The sequence below is a fragment of the Podarcis gaigeae genome, assembly GCF_964106915.1.
Source record: "Podarcis gaigeae genome assembly, chromosome: 12".
In the NCBI taxonomy this organism is placed as follows: Eukaryota; Metazoa; Chordata; class Lepidosauria; order Squamata; family Lacertidae; genus Podarcis; species Podarcis gaigeae.
In genome coordinates this window covers 40,023,286-40,040,256 of record NC_139688.1, presented here as the reverse complement: position 1 = coordinate 40,040,256, position 16,971 = coordinate 40,023,286, and the positions used below count along the sequence as shown (strand labels likewise).

Sequence of the window (16,971 nt, the reverse complement as noted above, 5' to 3'; positions counted from 1 at the left end):
TCACCAAATGGCAAAATAAAACATCACCAACATTGTTGATTTAAGAATTTATAGCTAGAAAGACTCTGATTACCTCATTGGAATCTATTCCGTTATTGACAGACCAGGTGGTTTGGAAATATTCAAGCATCCTTTGCTTTAACTGCTGTGGTAGGTGATGGACCCTTATGAAATCCTTCAGGTCCTTGGTTCTTGTGTGATAAAGGGACCACCTGGAGTACATCCTTTGAATAATAGCAGTCACATTACCAAACACCAAGGCATGCATCAAAGCTGTAAAAGAGAGAAACCATACTGAAGCACAAAAGAGACCCCACTGTTGCCAAAACTGATGCTGGAGTTACAGGAAAGAAAGAACTTGCCCATTAATGATGGCAACATAATAAAAGGCAAGCAGCAAATGATCTGGAATGAATAAAGTAAGTTTGATAGTGAGAATCAATGACTGGCTCTGCTCTGCTCTGCTGAGAAAGCAGTTTGGAAAATGTAGAGATTCATAAATGCTTTTGTGATATTTCAGTTTAAAACATACTAAAAACCAGAGGACATTCATGAATATTATTAAAACACCAGGAAGTCAGTATATGCAGAATGCATCTTGCAAATTTGTCTCAGAAGAGAGCAAAATGAAAATAAAGGCTGGAGAATTAAAATCTGCTATATGCTACGTATACATTTGCTCAGCCGACCTATAATTTGAACCTGTAATAAAACTTTCCGTTTGTCTTTATGCTGGTACTTCTGCATGTTGCACAGTTCCTACTTGGAAATGTTGGGCAGCAAAATCTAAACCCCCAGATCTGTTGGGTGGATACATTGAAGAGCTAATATTTTTTTCCAAATCTTATAACATAAAGATTTTTCAAACTATCTTTCTCTTTCCTGGCATATGCTGCCACTACTTCACCACCCTTCAACAAATGAAAATTGTTTCTTGTTTCTACATTACATTCCTGACCAAGATAATAACTGTAGTCCACAGAGAGAACTAAAACTGAAAGAATATATTTTATGTTCCTAGAATATTGTTATTGTTTTTTTAAAATAAAAAAACCTTAATATTTTAAACAACATAATATGTGTTCCTTATCCATAGCTAAAAGAATTAAGGTTATTTCTAATTTAGTAAGCTGCACTCCATGGCATTTTAAACAGTCATCTCAGCCTATTAGAATTAATGTGAGTTTTGCCATTGAGATCCAGTCAGAAAATGTACCTGAGAGTAACTTGGATTTCTTCTTGACTATTTCCTAACTACGTCCCCAGTGACCAGTTCCATTCTGCTCACTTACCTTACATTAATATTATTATAGGTTTTGCTTAGCTAATTATGAGAGTAAATCACATAAAGTTTACTCATCTAATTAATAAGACACAGCTCCTCTTTCAGCTGATTATAATCACAGCTATTTGTTTTCAAAACAGAACGGGGATATTAATACAGCTGGAAGGAAGACTGTTTTTCCTCATTCCCCAGCACCCCTCCTTTTTGCATGAATATTTTCCTCAGTGTTGAGAATATCTCACACTGTCAGCTTTTCAATTCCTTCTTAATGAGGAAGTTATAACAGAGAACAGCCATGCAGGCTAGGTCTGGAGTGAACATTAGGTAATGATAAACATTCAGCACCAAATCTAGGACAATCAGTTCAATATCACAAGCGGCTTTACATAATAGGTTATTAGTAGATTACTTCAGTGTGATATTTGATAGCAGTAACTTTCTTTTCCAGTGCTAACTCGGGTTTGTTTGTTTTGTCTTTTTGTATATTTCTATTGTATTCAGCAAGCTCTAGGTTGTTGGGTTCTCCTTTTACTCATGGTGGGGACATGAGTGCTGCTGAACTAAAAGATCACAGCCATGCAGCGTGGTTCCAAAGCAAGATTTGAACAAAACAAAGGTCTGTATAGTTAAAGCTATGGTTTTCCCAGTAGTGATGTATGGAAGTGAGAGCTGGACCATAAAGAAGGCTGATCTCCGAAGAATTGATGCTTTTGAATTCTGGTGCTGGAGGAGACTCTTGAGAGTCCCATGGACTGCAAGAAGATCGAACCTATCCATTCTTAAGGAAATCAGCCCTGAGTGCTCACTGGAAGGACAGATTCTGAAGCTGAGACTCCAATACTTTGGCCACCTCATGAGAAGAGAAGACTCCCTGGAAAAGACGCTGATGTTGGGAAAGATGGAGGGCACAAGGAGAAGGGGACAACAGAGGACAAGATGGTTGGATGGTGTTCTCGAAGCTACCAGCATGAGTTTGACCAAACTGTGGGAGGCAGTGGAAGACAGGAGGGCCTGGCGTGCTCTGGTCCATGGGGTCACGAAGAGTCGGACACAACTAAACGACTAAACAACAACAACAACATGTAATTTAAGGGTACAGCTGCTGAGAAGAGGGCAATGACCCATCAGTATTAGGGATGTTGTGTTGGATGAGTTTCAGTTAGTAAGGCTTGAGGATGTGGACACAGCGCTTGTATTGTTCTGCACCTTGCACTCTGGTCTCTTGTGTCTATTGGCTGATAAAAACTAGGAGGGAGGGGACAGCTAGCTGGGCTAGGGAGGTGATTGCCTCCTTGCGAGAGAGGGTGGTCCTTGCCTGCTTGAAAGAGGCAGTAGTAATTCCACTCCTCAATAAATCTTCCCTGCATTTGGAAAATCTAAGTAATTATCAGCCAGTTGCCAGTCTCCCCTTCTTGGGCAAGGTTCTTGAGCTGGTGGTCATGGACCAAGTTCAGGAGCGCTTGGAGGAAACTGATTTTCTAGATCCATTTCAATCAGGGTTTAGGCCAGAAACTGCTTTGGTCACCCTGTATGATCACCTCTGTGCCTTCTGTCAGCTTTGGCTGGTGGGCAGAGCTGCATTCCTGTCTGGACAGGGATAGCCTAACTTCTATGCTCTGATAACCTCTAGATTAGATTACTGTAGTATGTAGTATGTGGACTGCCTCTGAAGATGGTTTGGAAACTTCAGCTGGTGCAGAATTCAGTGGCCAAGCTGTTCACTGTGGCAAGATGGCTTTAGAATATAACACCAATGCTGGCCAGACTGCACTGGCTGCCAATTAGTTTCTGGGTCTGATTCAAAGTGCTCCTTTTGACCTATAAAGTCTCAACAGCTCAGGACCACAATACCTCAAGGACTGCCTCTCCTGATATGAACAGTTCTGGACCTGGGATCATTATCTGGGATCCTTCTTTGTGTGCCTGCTCCACAAGAGGTCTTGAGAGCGCCAACATGAGAATGGGCCTTTTCTGCAGTGGCTTGTAGAATGCTCTCCCCAGAGAAGCCCACCTGGTTCATTTGTTACATATTTATAGGCACCAGGCAAAATCTTTCCTTTTCCATGAGGCCTTTTGGCTAATTAAACAATTTATGAGCATTTAAACTCTCTCTCTCTCTCTCTCTCTCTCTCTCTCTCTCTCTCTCTCTGTGTGTGTGTGTGTGTGTGTATTGTTTTTGTTATTATCAAATGTATGTTTGTGTTTTTGTATTGCAAACTTCCCTGTGATCTTCGGATAAAGGGCAGTATAGAAATTTACTTAACAATAGTAACAACAACAACAACTTGTTTATCTGTAGCATGCCCCAAACTCTTGCTTTTTAAGGATGGAGTCTAAAGTTCTGTGCTGCACGATGAATATTAATGCTTCACTCGACAATAACTACAACAATCACAGCTGTGTGGTGTGAAATTTGCATGGCTTAATTAGTTAAGCTGCAATGTTGTCAATCTTACAGCCTAATACATAACAAAATGCGTTTTTTTATAATGTTTTCTGACGAACCTCAGCCTTGCTTTAAAAAGGCATCATTGATTAGTTTACTATTTAGAATTTGGTTTAATTTGTACTGAAGTATGAACTGAAAATATTCTCTCACCCTCGGCCCAATGTTGTTACTTTAATAGAAAATTAGAGTTGTTCCCAGACTTTTAATAAGAACAGACGCTGCTATTTACAAATGGAATTTCAATAAAATGACTTCAACCAGTCCTATCGCTAGTAATAACAACCGCTAAAGGTTCTTCTTCCTATGCTGACTCTGGGAGGCACATGGCTGCTCCTACAATTATTAACCCTTCACGGTGCTGTTGCATGCACCATAGTTCTGAACTACTGCATTCCTACCCCCACCCCAGGTTCTTCCTTCTGCACTTAATATGTTTACTTACCCCCTATCAGCATTGTGCAAATGGAAAAAATCTTTTCAGCATCAGTGTTGGCTGAGACGTTACCAAACCCAACGCTGGTGAGGCTGCTGAGGGTGAAGTAGAGGGCAGCAATATAGGCACTTCTGAGGGATGGGCCTCCTGATGTATTATTGCCAAGGTAGGGAGACTCCAAACGTTTTCCTAGTTCATGAAGCCAACCTGAAGTTAGAGAAACATAGCCTGTGATCAAACTCTACGGAGCCACCATTCTGTTGCTTCATAATACCTTGAATCCAGAAGATAGGATGTTTGCTACTTGATTCTGAAAACAGTTAAGTGCATCCACTTTCAAATATCTTACCAATCACCTGAAGGCTGATATACTAGCTAAGGACACAGGAATTATTTCTACTATGAAGATGACACATTTAAAAACAAACAAACATAGTTCTACTGCCTTGGCTCATGAGACAAGTCTCTGTAATGATGTAGGATGTTCCAGATTGACTACCAAAATGGTAAGTGCATGTACATCCCACTTTCCCTTCAAACTCCCTATCAAAACCCACCTCTCCAGTGGAAATGTTCAAGCGTTCTGCTCATAGAATGGATGGTAGCACTTCAGCCTGAAGGCAGATGGTCAAATTCTTAACTGCTCCTCTGTGTCAAAAACTAAACAGCACAGAAACCAAAGAGTTGGCATAGAACCTTTCTCCCTGCTCTACTGTTCCATCTGCAGGGCTTGGGTCTACAGGAAAGAGCATTCAAAACTGAAATACTTTCAAATCCAGAAGGCATTTTTTTGGGGGGGGAGGGGGAGTTGTTATTTGACATGTGGCCTGCATCTTACCAGATCATTTCCCCAATCTTCCATAACCTCCAACATTCCTCAGATGGAAATAGAGACATTTGGCTTCTGTGTTTCTGTTGCTGGCCCCGCTGGAGTTATCATTCCCAGACAACTGGCCCTCATTAACTCCCCCCCCCCATTTTGCCCCCCCCCCCAGTATTTTCTACTAGTGGAAGGGCGGCACCAACACCACTAAACCAATGGAACACAGCACAATTTTTTCCAGGGCAGCGGCAGCCATGGAGAAACAATGGGATGCTCCCTCGTAGCCACTGCCACCAATGCTCAGTGTAAGCACCAGTTCATCCTCCTCCCTAAGCTTGGCGGAGGCATCACTGGCAGGGGAAATAGGGACATTCTGGGATCAAATCAGAAGCCAGGATGGCTTTCGTAATTCTGAGACTGTCTGAAATATACTCAGAGTCCTGCAGTGATTTCATGCTCTTTATTGCAGCTTGTAAAACAGTGATTGAATTTCCCCCCCAAACCTCAGGCCTTTATATACATTATTTACACAATGAGTCCTGTCTGATTGGCTGATTCCGCTTCCCTCCTGGAGCCTGATTGGTCTCCTCCTGCAGGCCAGTCAGTTGTTGCATTCCAGGATCCTGCCTGCCTATTGTTCTAGGATCCAAGCTTAGTACATAACACTGTCCCTGGAAAATCGGGACACTTGGAAGGTATGCATCTTCTTGTGCATGACCTGACTAGAGCTCAGCCCCTCAGGCCACACTGCATTTATTTATTTTGTACATTAACAGCCCACCTTTTTTTCATCGCGAAACCCATAGCAGCATGCATGCAGTTCCTAGACAGTCTCCCATCATTTCACTGAAGTTGCTTTTTTAAAAGTAATTTTGCTAAAAGTAATTATTTCCTTTTCTCTAGGTCAGTTCTTAAACGCTAAGGTGGTTGGTGGTATTGCAAAGGCATGAAAAGGAATAAAAAAACCGAGGGGTCTTTTAAGAACATGAGCCATTGTTAGGGAGCAATTTGATTCTTCTGAGTAGCTCCCTTTTTGTGTTTTGAAGTTTTAAGATTCCGAGTATCACACAATGGGAGCATAATTTGGTATTCTGACCTATTTCGAACAAATCTTTGTGGGATTTTCCTGCATGGGGTTTCTATTTTTGACCTGGCATAAAGCTTGAATTTGCTGATTTAAAGACAGAAAGCTTTAGAGTTTAAAAACACTGCTCTTTACAATTACTCTGTTCGTGAAAGCTCCTTACAATATTTCTTTTACAAAGTGAATGAAGTTCTTCTATTTGAAACACCAGGCAGTAAATTTGTGATAAAACAACTCATAATAGTTTAAATGACCAGAGAGTATATTTTCTTGTTGTAAATCAGGATACATAAAGTAGTTGAGTTCTTATTGTCTAACAAAACATGCATAATTTGTTAACAAGCTGTACCACATGACAGTTAGAAAGTAAATATTACAGAAATAGTGTTAATATTGCCTTAGAATAGCTTTGCCTCGATTCCTGTCTATGCCTCACACTTTTTGAAAGCCCATTATTAACTACATATGATAGTTTGATCAAGTGTGAAATACATTAAGAACTGAAACCCTGAGAATGCTGAATTCTGGCCTCGATATAAACTTCTATGAGAGCAAGACAGGTCATGTGACCCTCTATCAAGGACAACTGAAGGCACCAAAGACTCCTGAGAGCTATGTGCTGGCCTATCAAACCACAGAGGACTAAGAGCAATGACTAAAGGGAAAATCAGTGTTGTCATTGTGTAGCAAACAGATCCTTGAGACCAGGGAACAGAACAGACTACATCTATATTCTCCTGCACTCCTTGACATTTATTACCTCGTACTGACCCCATTGGTTTCGGTTTTCATTAAAACAGTCTGTAAATAAGCTAATAGACTGTATTGTTCATTTTGGAGTAATAAAAGTACATTTGGAGTAATAAAAGTACTAGAAGTGAAGGAAACCAAACCACTAGCTGCAAGACCCTTTGATGGCATATTGAATAAATGACAGAGCATGTCCTTGAACTGGTCTCTGGAATGATTCAAAGCCCTAAATGGCCTCATCTCCACCCCCATCGTCCAGCCCAGACACTGAGGTCCAACTCTAAGTGGCCTTCTGGTGGTTCCTTCATTGCGAGAAGTGAGGTTACAGGGAACCAGGCAGAGGGCCTTCTCAGTAGTGGCACCCACTTTGTAGAATGGCCTCCCATCAGATGTCAACTATCTGATTTTTGGAAGACATCTGAAGGCAGGGAAGTTTTTAATACCTGGTGTTTTACTGTGTTTGATGATTTGATTTGTTGGAAGCTGTCCAGAGTGGCTGGGGCAACCCAGGCAGATGGGCAGCATATGAATAATAACTTATTATTAATATTATTACTAGTTAACAGTACAGAGATGCCATGCTGCTGCTTCTTCACCAGACATCCATGTGTTCACTGTGGATGTCTTCAGAGGAAAGTCTAGGCTCATAGAGGTTTACACAACAAGACTTCCCTGGTTACTCAGGTTATAATTAATTATTATCATGCCATTTATTATTTTCGTTCCACACCTTCCTTCTGGAGAAGCTTGGGCCCAGCTAACGACAATCTTACAATATAACACAGGTATCATGAAATTATTGTCAAAATTATAGCAGATTAATAAAAACCTTTAAAATCCAATGGCTGGTGCTAATATACATCTAGCCACCACAAGCCTAGCAAAACTGGTATGTTTTAAGGTGACGCCTCAACTTTGTCAGTGTGGGGGACGATATCAGCGTTCAGATTTCCAGGGCATTTGGTGTCAGGCAGAGAAGGTGTTAAGCACATGTACCACATTTAGACTGTCCCATCTGGTCCTTGTCCTCTGTGTTCTTTTTTCAGGAACTCAGCAAGCAAACCTGACATGCACATCCTGAATTGTGAAGGTGGAGTTACCACTTTAGAGCAGTGAAAATTAAGGAGAGGCCTCCTTGAATCTCAGTTTTCCTTCATGGTTTGTATCCAGACCTTAAAGTTATTTCACTCCATTTCTCAGATGATTTTTCAAAATGGCAATGTAATTAAAGTGCGTACAGTTATTAATCAACAAGCACAAAAGATTGGTGGGTGCACAAATGCTTCTCTAAATCAAGGGGATTACTGGACTCATATTATGACCTTTCGGAAATCTCATCCAAAATGAATTGTAGGTAGAGGGATGATTTCACACCGTGTTTGGTTTAACCGTTTCTGGGAAGAGTTCCAGTGTTAGATGAAAATGTAAATGTGTTTCTAGGCTGGGGTAGGTGATGACGGTAGCATTTACAGCCAGCAGTACAAATATCTCACATTTTACAAGTCCTCCCCCGTTCTTAAATCGCAATCTGTCTACGTGTTGCTGCATGCATCCACTTATATATGGCAAAAGAAGGCTAGGCCCAACAAGATGCAAACAAACAACAGCAGTAACCAATGGGCAGTAATCCTACTGTTAGTTGCTGGGTCCACCATGTAGTAGAGCAGAAGGTCCAATAGGTCTTCTTTTCCTGTTTGTGCAATGATCACAGAATACTAGCTTGGGCATTTGAAGGATGTATAGCAATGGAGAAGGCATCTTAGAAAAATTCCAAAGATTTGGGTCGATCATGACACGAATATTATCATGAGTCCACTTCAGAGTCTTCACTCTGGACAATCGCTTTTCTAGGTGTCCAAGTATTGTGAGCTTCTTCATTACTTTAAAACTGTTTTTTAATTTTAAAAAAAGATAAAAATAGGGCATCAAACCACCCACATCCTGGGCTGGCTAGTTTGTGGGGCTCCTTGCTGCTGCATGCTGTGAATACAAATGCAGCAAAATTCCCCCGGGGAATGATCAGACATGATGATGTTCAAAAACTCTTGAGAGAACATCACAGAAAAAGCATGACTGCTTCCACCACGAAGAATAGAGACACAGAGAGAGTCACCTATGATTTCTGATTATCTGTTAGGAAAAAGAATGATTAGGAAGGAATATGGCCGCCCCAATAGTCTAACTTGAACGCTTCTCTTACAGTCAAAACTCAGAGGAGAATGAAAGGTAAAGGTAAAGTACCACTGGAAGGTTAAGTCTAGTCAGATTCAACTATGGGGTTGTGGCACTCATCTCGCTTTCAGGCCGAGGGAGCCAGCGTTTGTCCACAGTTTTTCCGGGTCATGTGACCAGCATGACTGAACTGCTTCTGGCACAACGGAACACTGTGATGAATGCCAGATCGCACAGAAGCACTGTTTACCTTCCCGCCTCAGCGATACCTATTTGTCTACTCACACTGGTGTTTTCAAACTGCAAGGTTGGCAGGAGCAGGGACATAGCAATGGGAGCTCACCCTGTCGTGCAGATTTGAACTGCTGACCTTACGATCAGCAAGCCCAAGAGGCTTGGTGGTTTAGACCACAGTGCCCCCCGCGTCCCACAAAGAGGAGAATGAAGACCCATGAGAAGAATCTTGTTTGTTTACTTAATTATCCCTCCCCCCAATCACTTTATGATTGGAGCAGCCTCATAAAATAAGTGATTGTGATTAAAAGCAAAACCTGTCTATCAAAGGGGAACATTGAAACATGCACAACCTCTCTACTTATTTCCACAAATTACAGCAAACTATATAAAAGACTCCACAACACACCAAGTTAAACCTCAATGTGATTCTGAACATGTGTGCTTGGAAATAAGTCTCACAGTGTTTAATGGGCTCATAGTCACAAGTAAGTGGGTCTTGAATTGCAGCCCCTTCTTTGAGCTTTATCTAATAAACACAAGATACTTACACATTTACAGTGCTGAAACACAAAGATCCCAAAATAAATTTGCAATAAATCTGTCTGTGTATCAACTGGCCACTTAAAATATAGCGCTAGCAGAGAATCCTCTGTTTAAGCAGACAGTTTAGGGTCAAAATAACTAGCGACTACCTGGGTGGCGGGTGGCGCTGTAGTCTAAAGCACAGAGCCTAGGGCTTGCTGATCAGAAGGTTGGCAGTTTGAATCCTCGCAACAGGGTGAGCTCCCATTGTTTGGTCCCAGCTCCTGCCAACCTAGCAGTTCGAAAGCATGTCAAAGTGCAAGTAGATAAATAGGTACCGCTCCAGTGGGAAGGTAAACAGTGTTTCCGTGCGCTGCTCTGGTTTGCCAGAAGCGGCTTAGTCATGCTGACCACATGACCCAAAAAAACTGTCTGTGGACAACGCCGGCTCCCTCAGCCAATAAAGCGAGATGAGCGCCATAACCCCAGAGCCGTCCGCTACTGGACTTAACAGTCAGGGGCCCCTTTACCTTTTTTTACCTGGAAGAAACTTGGGTCTGCCACCGCTAGACTGCATTTTCCATGGAAGTAGCATTGTACCAGCCTGTAGCACTATTAACTCCTGCTGTCACAAACTGCCATCAATTTAATTGGTCTTTCCCCTTGTTATTATTTGCAAAACATCAGGGTTGCCTTTCCCAGAACGTCAAAAACCATGTCAGATTTCTTCGGGATATTGTGATTAGCTTAAAAATAATGAGTTTCTATTCTTTTCTTTAAAAATAAAACAATGCATCTTTTTATTTTGGATACTCGGCCTTTATAGTACACTGCAACTGTCTTAAAGCATTTCTTCGCAAACAAGTAAAACTTAGTCCTTGTTCTCACTGATGTAGTCAATCTGCATCTAGACCAATACTGCTAATTTGCTTTGCTGGCTTATATTTTCCTGCCTAATCCATTTATATTTTTAATTGACTGATCTGTTTTTAAATTTCATGCTGTTTTCCTATGCTGGTTTTCTCATTTTTAAATGTATTTTATTTAATGACTATGCAAGGTGCCTTATGGAGGCTATGCCCATAAATAAGAATGTGTCTTGCCTATAAATCAGGATAATGGCGATGAACCAATCCTATGGTCCCTGGAAGGGTGTCTCGTAGGATTTGGTGGAGCTCTTTCTGTGGATGGAGAGGGAGCTATGCCCTCAAAGAGGAAAGTCAACTCCCAGAATTATTCTTTGCTGTCAGCGTTTCCACAACAAAGAGGGGGGAAACAGGGGCATGTCAGGTGTGGATCAATGGAGCTGTGGATCTATGGGATCTAAAGCCTTAACATTTCCCCATAATGTGGGAAGGGAGAGGGTTACCCTGCTCTTGGGCTGGTGTATTCATTTTTCTCCCATTTAGACCAATGGGATGAGATTTTTTTGGGGGGGGGCTATGGAAAGATGGGGAATAAACAACACTGTCTGGTCCACTAGCACAAGCATAACAACAACAACTACTACTACTACTACTACTACTACTACTACTACTACTACTACTTTATTATTTATACCCTGCCCATCTGGCTGCGTTTCCCCAGCCACCAAGGGCCTTCTGGAGCTTTCCTCACTGCGAGAAGTGAGGTGACAGGGAACCAGCCAGAGGACCTTCTCTGTAGTGGAGCCCACCCTGTGGAACACCTTCCCAACTACCTGATTTTTAGAAGAAATTTTTAATGTTGGATATTTTATTGTGTTTTTAATATTCTGTTGGGAACTGCCCAGGGTGGCTGGGGAAACCAAGCCAGATGGGCAGGGTATAAATAAATTATTATTATTATTATTATTATTATTATTATTATTATTATTAGTCATGTCTACTCAGAAGTAAGCCCCAGTGAGCTCAATGGAACTTATTCCAGGTAAATGTGAACAGAATTTCCATTTCTGTGCCTGTTAAAATTATTGAGAACAGAAACACTAAGCTAGGGCAGAGAGAAAGATCAGATACCTGCCAAGCATTTGTATTGTAAAAACTCAGCTGTGCTCTACTCTTTTGGGTAAAGTGTGATTCTGGGTGCCAGTTCTGCTAATGTATGGCAGCCCTCCTCTGAAGCGGTGACAGTGAAATTAAATAAAAGGAAGCTAGAAGTAGGTCAGCTACAGGTTTCCACGTAAGATTCTCCAGTTGCTATCCAAAGAGCCTGCTGCTAGTTTGCCAAAGAGAACACGCAGTTCCCTGGTTACAATGCAAAATGGGTTTTCAAAAACAGCAGAAAATATCACCTGCAGCCTCATTAGCCAAGGAAACTGACCAACAGGCTTCAGCAGCACTTGGAATATTAATATATTGGGCAAACTATCAGCACAATCCCTTTTAACACTGACAATTTCCAAAAGTTATAAGGGGGTGTGAGTCTTCAAGCTAGATCGCCCAAGGGTTGAAAACTGCCAAATGCGATTTTTTGCTTGCTTAGAACTGCTTTTTGCATCTGGCATTTGTGAGTTAAAAACGATAATTCATGCTGAATACCATTTTTTAGAAGAAAATCTGCATAGGTAAAGAAAAGGCAGTCTCATCATTTATTTCTGATTGACCATAAAGTAGAATCTATCTGGTACTGAAAAGCTGGTCCAACATTTATGCCTTTCTCTTCTTCTGTTGACTCATGTTGTCTCTATCATGCTCCTCTCGATATATTGGCCTCTTTCACACAAAATGCTGAACGGCTGTTCGGTGTGGTGCAGAAGCGTACCTAGGGTCCCTCGCACCCTTGGCAAGGAACTATACAGTGGTACCTCAGGTTAAGTACTTAATTCGTTCTGGAGGTCCGTTCTTAACCTGAAACTGTTCTTAACCTGAAGCACCACTTTAGCTAATGGGGCCTCCTGCTGCCGCCGCCCCGCCAGAGCATGATTTCTGTTCCCATCCTGAAGCAAAGTTCTTAACCTGAAGCACTATTTCTGGGTTAGCAGAGTCTGTAATCTGAAGCGTATGTAACCTGAGGTACCACTGTATCAGCACACACCGAAAAATCACTTTACTGCAATACCAAACACCTTTGTGCTGTGGTGCAAGAAGGACGGGAAGCTTCTCCCGTGTTTGATCTTGCTGCGATAGCAGTGCTGCGGCGCCATACATTCCATACAACATACACTCCATAGTTTGATAGGTGAATTTTGTGCCCCTCCTGGGCCTGGGCCCCCAGCAGGGGCCAGTTTTGCCAACCCCTAGCTTTGTCTCTTGTGTGATGTGGACAAGCCACAGTCAGACTAGAGGATGTAAAGTTCTCCTCCTCTTTTCCCTTTCTTCCTGTTTAGGTGTGAGAAGTTAGATCTTCCTAACAGAGGGTCCGTCCATGTTGTGCTTGGCCCTGAAACTCTTCCCTAACCAGCTTGTGGGCAGGGTTTGCCCCACTCCAAGCCGGTGGTGCCACAGTTATGCCAGTGGCCTTTAGCCAATCAGCAGCGTGGCAAGGTTGGGGGTATCTATTTGACAGCACGATGTAGGGGCCTCCTTTTGCTTCGCGCTGCCGAACACCCGCCCACCCATCCACCCGTTAATTAGGTCATGTTTGGCCTTGCTTTGGACTTCGGTTGGTTGCCTGTTTTGAAATGGGGGCCAGGTAGGATTTTTTTCCACTGTGGCAAAATGGCTTTGGCCACTTGGTTTTTGCCTACCTCTTAGCAATCGTCACAACTTTGTAAGGTTTGGCAGTTAGGCATTGATTTAGGGGAATGTGGGGAGGGGAGGTGCGGCCCTCACCCACCCCTCCAATGAATAGGGTATTCCGTTAAAGGAATCCGGGGGTCTGGATCTTGCCCGGAGAGGGGCTAGGGCCATGCCAGGACCCCCAGGAACCCCAGGGGTGAGTACCAGTCAATGTACACTGACGGAGATCCCCCTGCTGGTTGTTTACCCTTCCAGGCTTCTTGCAGGGTGGGGCGGGAGCCAGATATAGTTTGATACCAATGCCTAAGCCAATACCAGTCACATTTGTTTATTTTAATGAAGTTGTGGCCAAAATTTGCCTATTAACATTTAAACTAAATTCTGTCTCCACTGTGTCTTTATTTCCATTCAGGATGGGTTTGGGGGCTCGAAGAACAACTGAAACTTTCCCTTCCACTTTAAACTAACCACAGCTTGCTGTGACATTCAACACCAGACAAACTGTGCTTTGCCATAACTATGGTTATTAAAAAAACAACAAGCCAACTTCAAGCCATACTATATGACATGCTCATCTTCTGCAAGGCTTCTGTTTTCCTTTGTGCTGTTACTTACCAGCTGTTCAGGTTTGTCCCTACATCTGGAACCCACTGCTTCTTAGTATCTATCTTTCAAAAAGCTTATGGGAAACTATTAATTCTGAACAGAATTTTCTTCTGCAAACTCTTACAGTTCTTTAACAAAAATCAGAATCTATTGTTTCATATTGCCTTCCCCCCTCTTTTCATGCCTGTTCCCTTACCACTCCAATTATATTGGTTACATGTGAGCTGAGAATTGTCATTTTTAAAAATTTCACAGCATCCAATAACTGTAGGTGTTTTATAAATAAAATATTATGCATGTGGGCATTGGCCTGAACTAGCAGGCTCTACTTATGTCCAACCAGCTCCAGGAGGAACAGTCCCATGAGCTCCTGTACTGCTTCACTGAAATCTTTCTCCATGACTCAAAACAGTGGTTGCCTTGAAATTCCCAGACTGATGCCTAATTCACTCTGATGTCACATAACTTTCCTAAAGTATAAATCCTATTTATTATAATATAAATTCCTCATCAATAATACAGTCATACCTCTTGTTACGTTTGCTTCAGGTTAAATCTTTTCAGGTTGCGTCTCACAGCAACCCGGAAGTACCGGAAAGGGTTACCTCCGGGTTTCGCCACTCACGCATGTGCAGACACTCAAAATGACGTCACACACATGCGCAGAAGCGGCAAATCGTGGCCCACGCACACGCAGACACAGGTTGCGTTCTGCTCATGTTGTGAACGGGGCTCCGGAAGGGATCCAGTTTGCAACCAGAGGTACTACTGTACTCACAAATTCTGTCTTACAAAAAGATGGCAAAATGATGGTTTTGCTGTTTAAGAAAACCCTACATGGAGATGCAGTCAAGCAAGGTGCCTGAGTGCAAATATGCCTGTATTGAAATCTTGGCCCAGACACCAATCCTGCCCTCTGATTTCTGGAAAACTTCACACAATAGTTTAGACCCTTGTTTACATGGTATGAAACAGCCCTCCTGGAACTTTGTCCCTTCAGAAAGTGGATGGGAAGTCCTCTTGCATCGTAAACTCCCTAGACATGAAAATGAGCACATTGGTAAGAAGACTAGACACAAATCTCTCTCTTTGGTGTGCCAAGTCTCCACAGGCAGGGAATTTTGACATGAAGGACCATCAAACCATGCAACACTATCCTTGAACTAAACAGCAACACAGAAGGGTTGTACAGCATGCATTTTCTAAACCTGAGAAACCAGCCCTAAGAGACAGATGGGCACATCTATATGCAACAATACAGCAAGAGCAAATTGTGCTTCTGTTTCCCCCCACCAAAAAAGCCACACATGCAAAAAACTAAAGGTGTTGCATGTACCTGTATCTTGAGAAAGTAATATCAGAAGTGATCCAAGGTCATCTTAATTTGCAAACATTCAGATGTACCAGATTTGCAGACTGGAATTATAACTCCAGATTTAAAGACCGACAGCTTTAGTTACACCTTTGTTACTGCCTTTGTTAGTTACACCTAAATAATGTAATTTGTTTCTGAGGAAGGAAAAAACTCATAACTTGAATTTTAACTGAGGTAGATATATGCCCTCAAGGATATATTCAAAATGCATACCCAGAGCTGCTGACAAGAATTTCTGGTGACCGCAGAAGCACTAATGAAGAGAATGATGAATGCTTCAGATTCCACTAGCATCAGCCCAGGAAAGCTTCCCAACCATTAAAATCTTTCTGTCAGTATTCTCAGAATATGATGTATGTGACGATAATGATCATGGAAAAGATTTTAGCCTAGTGGCTGTCTTGAGGACGCTGATGGAGCACAAGTATGCAACAATAAACTTTGTACAATTAGTACTGCACCGTTAAAATAGAAGCATGGGACCAAAGGTCAGTAAACTCCCAAGTTCCACCACTTACTGGTTCAAACATACTGAAGGAGGCACGTGTAATACGACCTCCCTTCAAGCACAAAAACTCACCACAAAGCAATGCACTTTGGTGAGTAAGTGTAAAAAGCAGACATTTCAGTGACTGGAGAAGGCAAAAGGAGGCTTATTCAAAGTAAATGGAATTAGTTTACTGCTTAAGGTAAGTCATTTCCTTTAATCATTATACACAAAACAGTTTTGAACTGGTTTTTCTTTCTCTTTTAAGATGATGCTGAAATTATAGCTGACAGGTGGGAGATTTGTTCAAGACTGTTGCCCAAATAATTTATGGCAGCTTTGATGAACTCAAGGAAGACACATCTTGACTTTTTGGCCTCCTATTAACCTGCTATCCACGGCTGTCTAGTTCTACAAGATCATGAAGTTCCAAAATATAGAATACATTTTGCAGCCAAGAAGATTTTCAGAGTAATCTGCTTATTGTCTGCACAGATCTAAATATCACTTACATATACGTCTAAGAACTCAGAGGGGATCTGTTTCATAATAGACCTCTCTAAACTATAAAGAATTTTTAAATATTATTATGATTTGCCCTAAGCCCACAGAAAATCAGGACCTAAAATTGGTGTTGAAAATATTAAAGAATCAGGTAACCAAAAGCACTGTCGACTCAAAATTAATTTCATTTTCTCCAAAGGAAGTATGGAATATAGAAAGTGAGGAACAAATAATTAGTCTAGAGAGATTTATACTGTATACTGTATATATATATAAAACCAGTAGCTATACTTTTGCAAGCAAAGAACTGAAATGCATGGATTTTCAGGAGATTCCTGCACATTTGGTTAAAATGCTGTTGCTTTTTTTTTAAGTTCCTAGAGGTAATGCACAGAGTCCTTGGTCAATGGAGTCAAGTTTCATTGCCAGCGGAAGAATTAACCTGATGAGAAGCTCTGAGAAATGGCTCTCAGGGAAAACAATGGGGCAGATAAGTTCTCAAATTTGAGAAGACTATGCCACAGTTCTTATAAATCTCCTTATGAGAAAAGAATATGCTCTTAATAAATTCAGTTTAAACCTATA

At 41.7% G+C, this 16,971-nt stretch overlaps 1 protein-coding gene across 2 annotated transcripts in view; it reads right to left on the bottom strand.

The window, feature by feature from the left end:
- KCNH8 (potassium voltage-gated channel subfamily H member 8) overlaps nt 1-16,971 on the bottom strand; it is a 157,225-nt gene that overhangs the window by 39,095 nt on the left and 101,159 nt on the right. For both annotated transcript variants that reach the window (XM_083705591.1, XM_083705592.1), the window contains exons 8-9: nt 4,177-4,374; nt 74-273 (exon numbers count right to left, since the gene is read on the bottom strand). In XM_083705591.1, the coding sequence (XP_083561717.1) occupies nt 74-273; nt 4,177-4,374 (398 nt within the window). The remainder of the gene's footprint in view (nt 1-73; nt 274-4,176; nt 4,375-16,971) is intronic.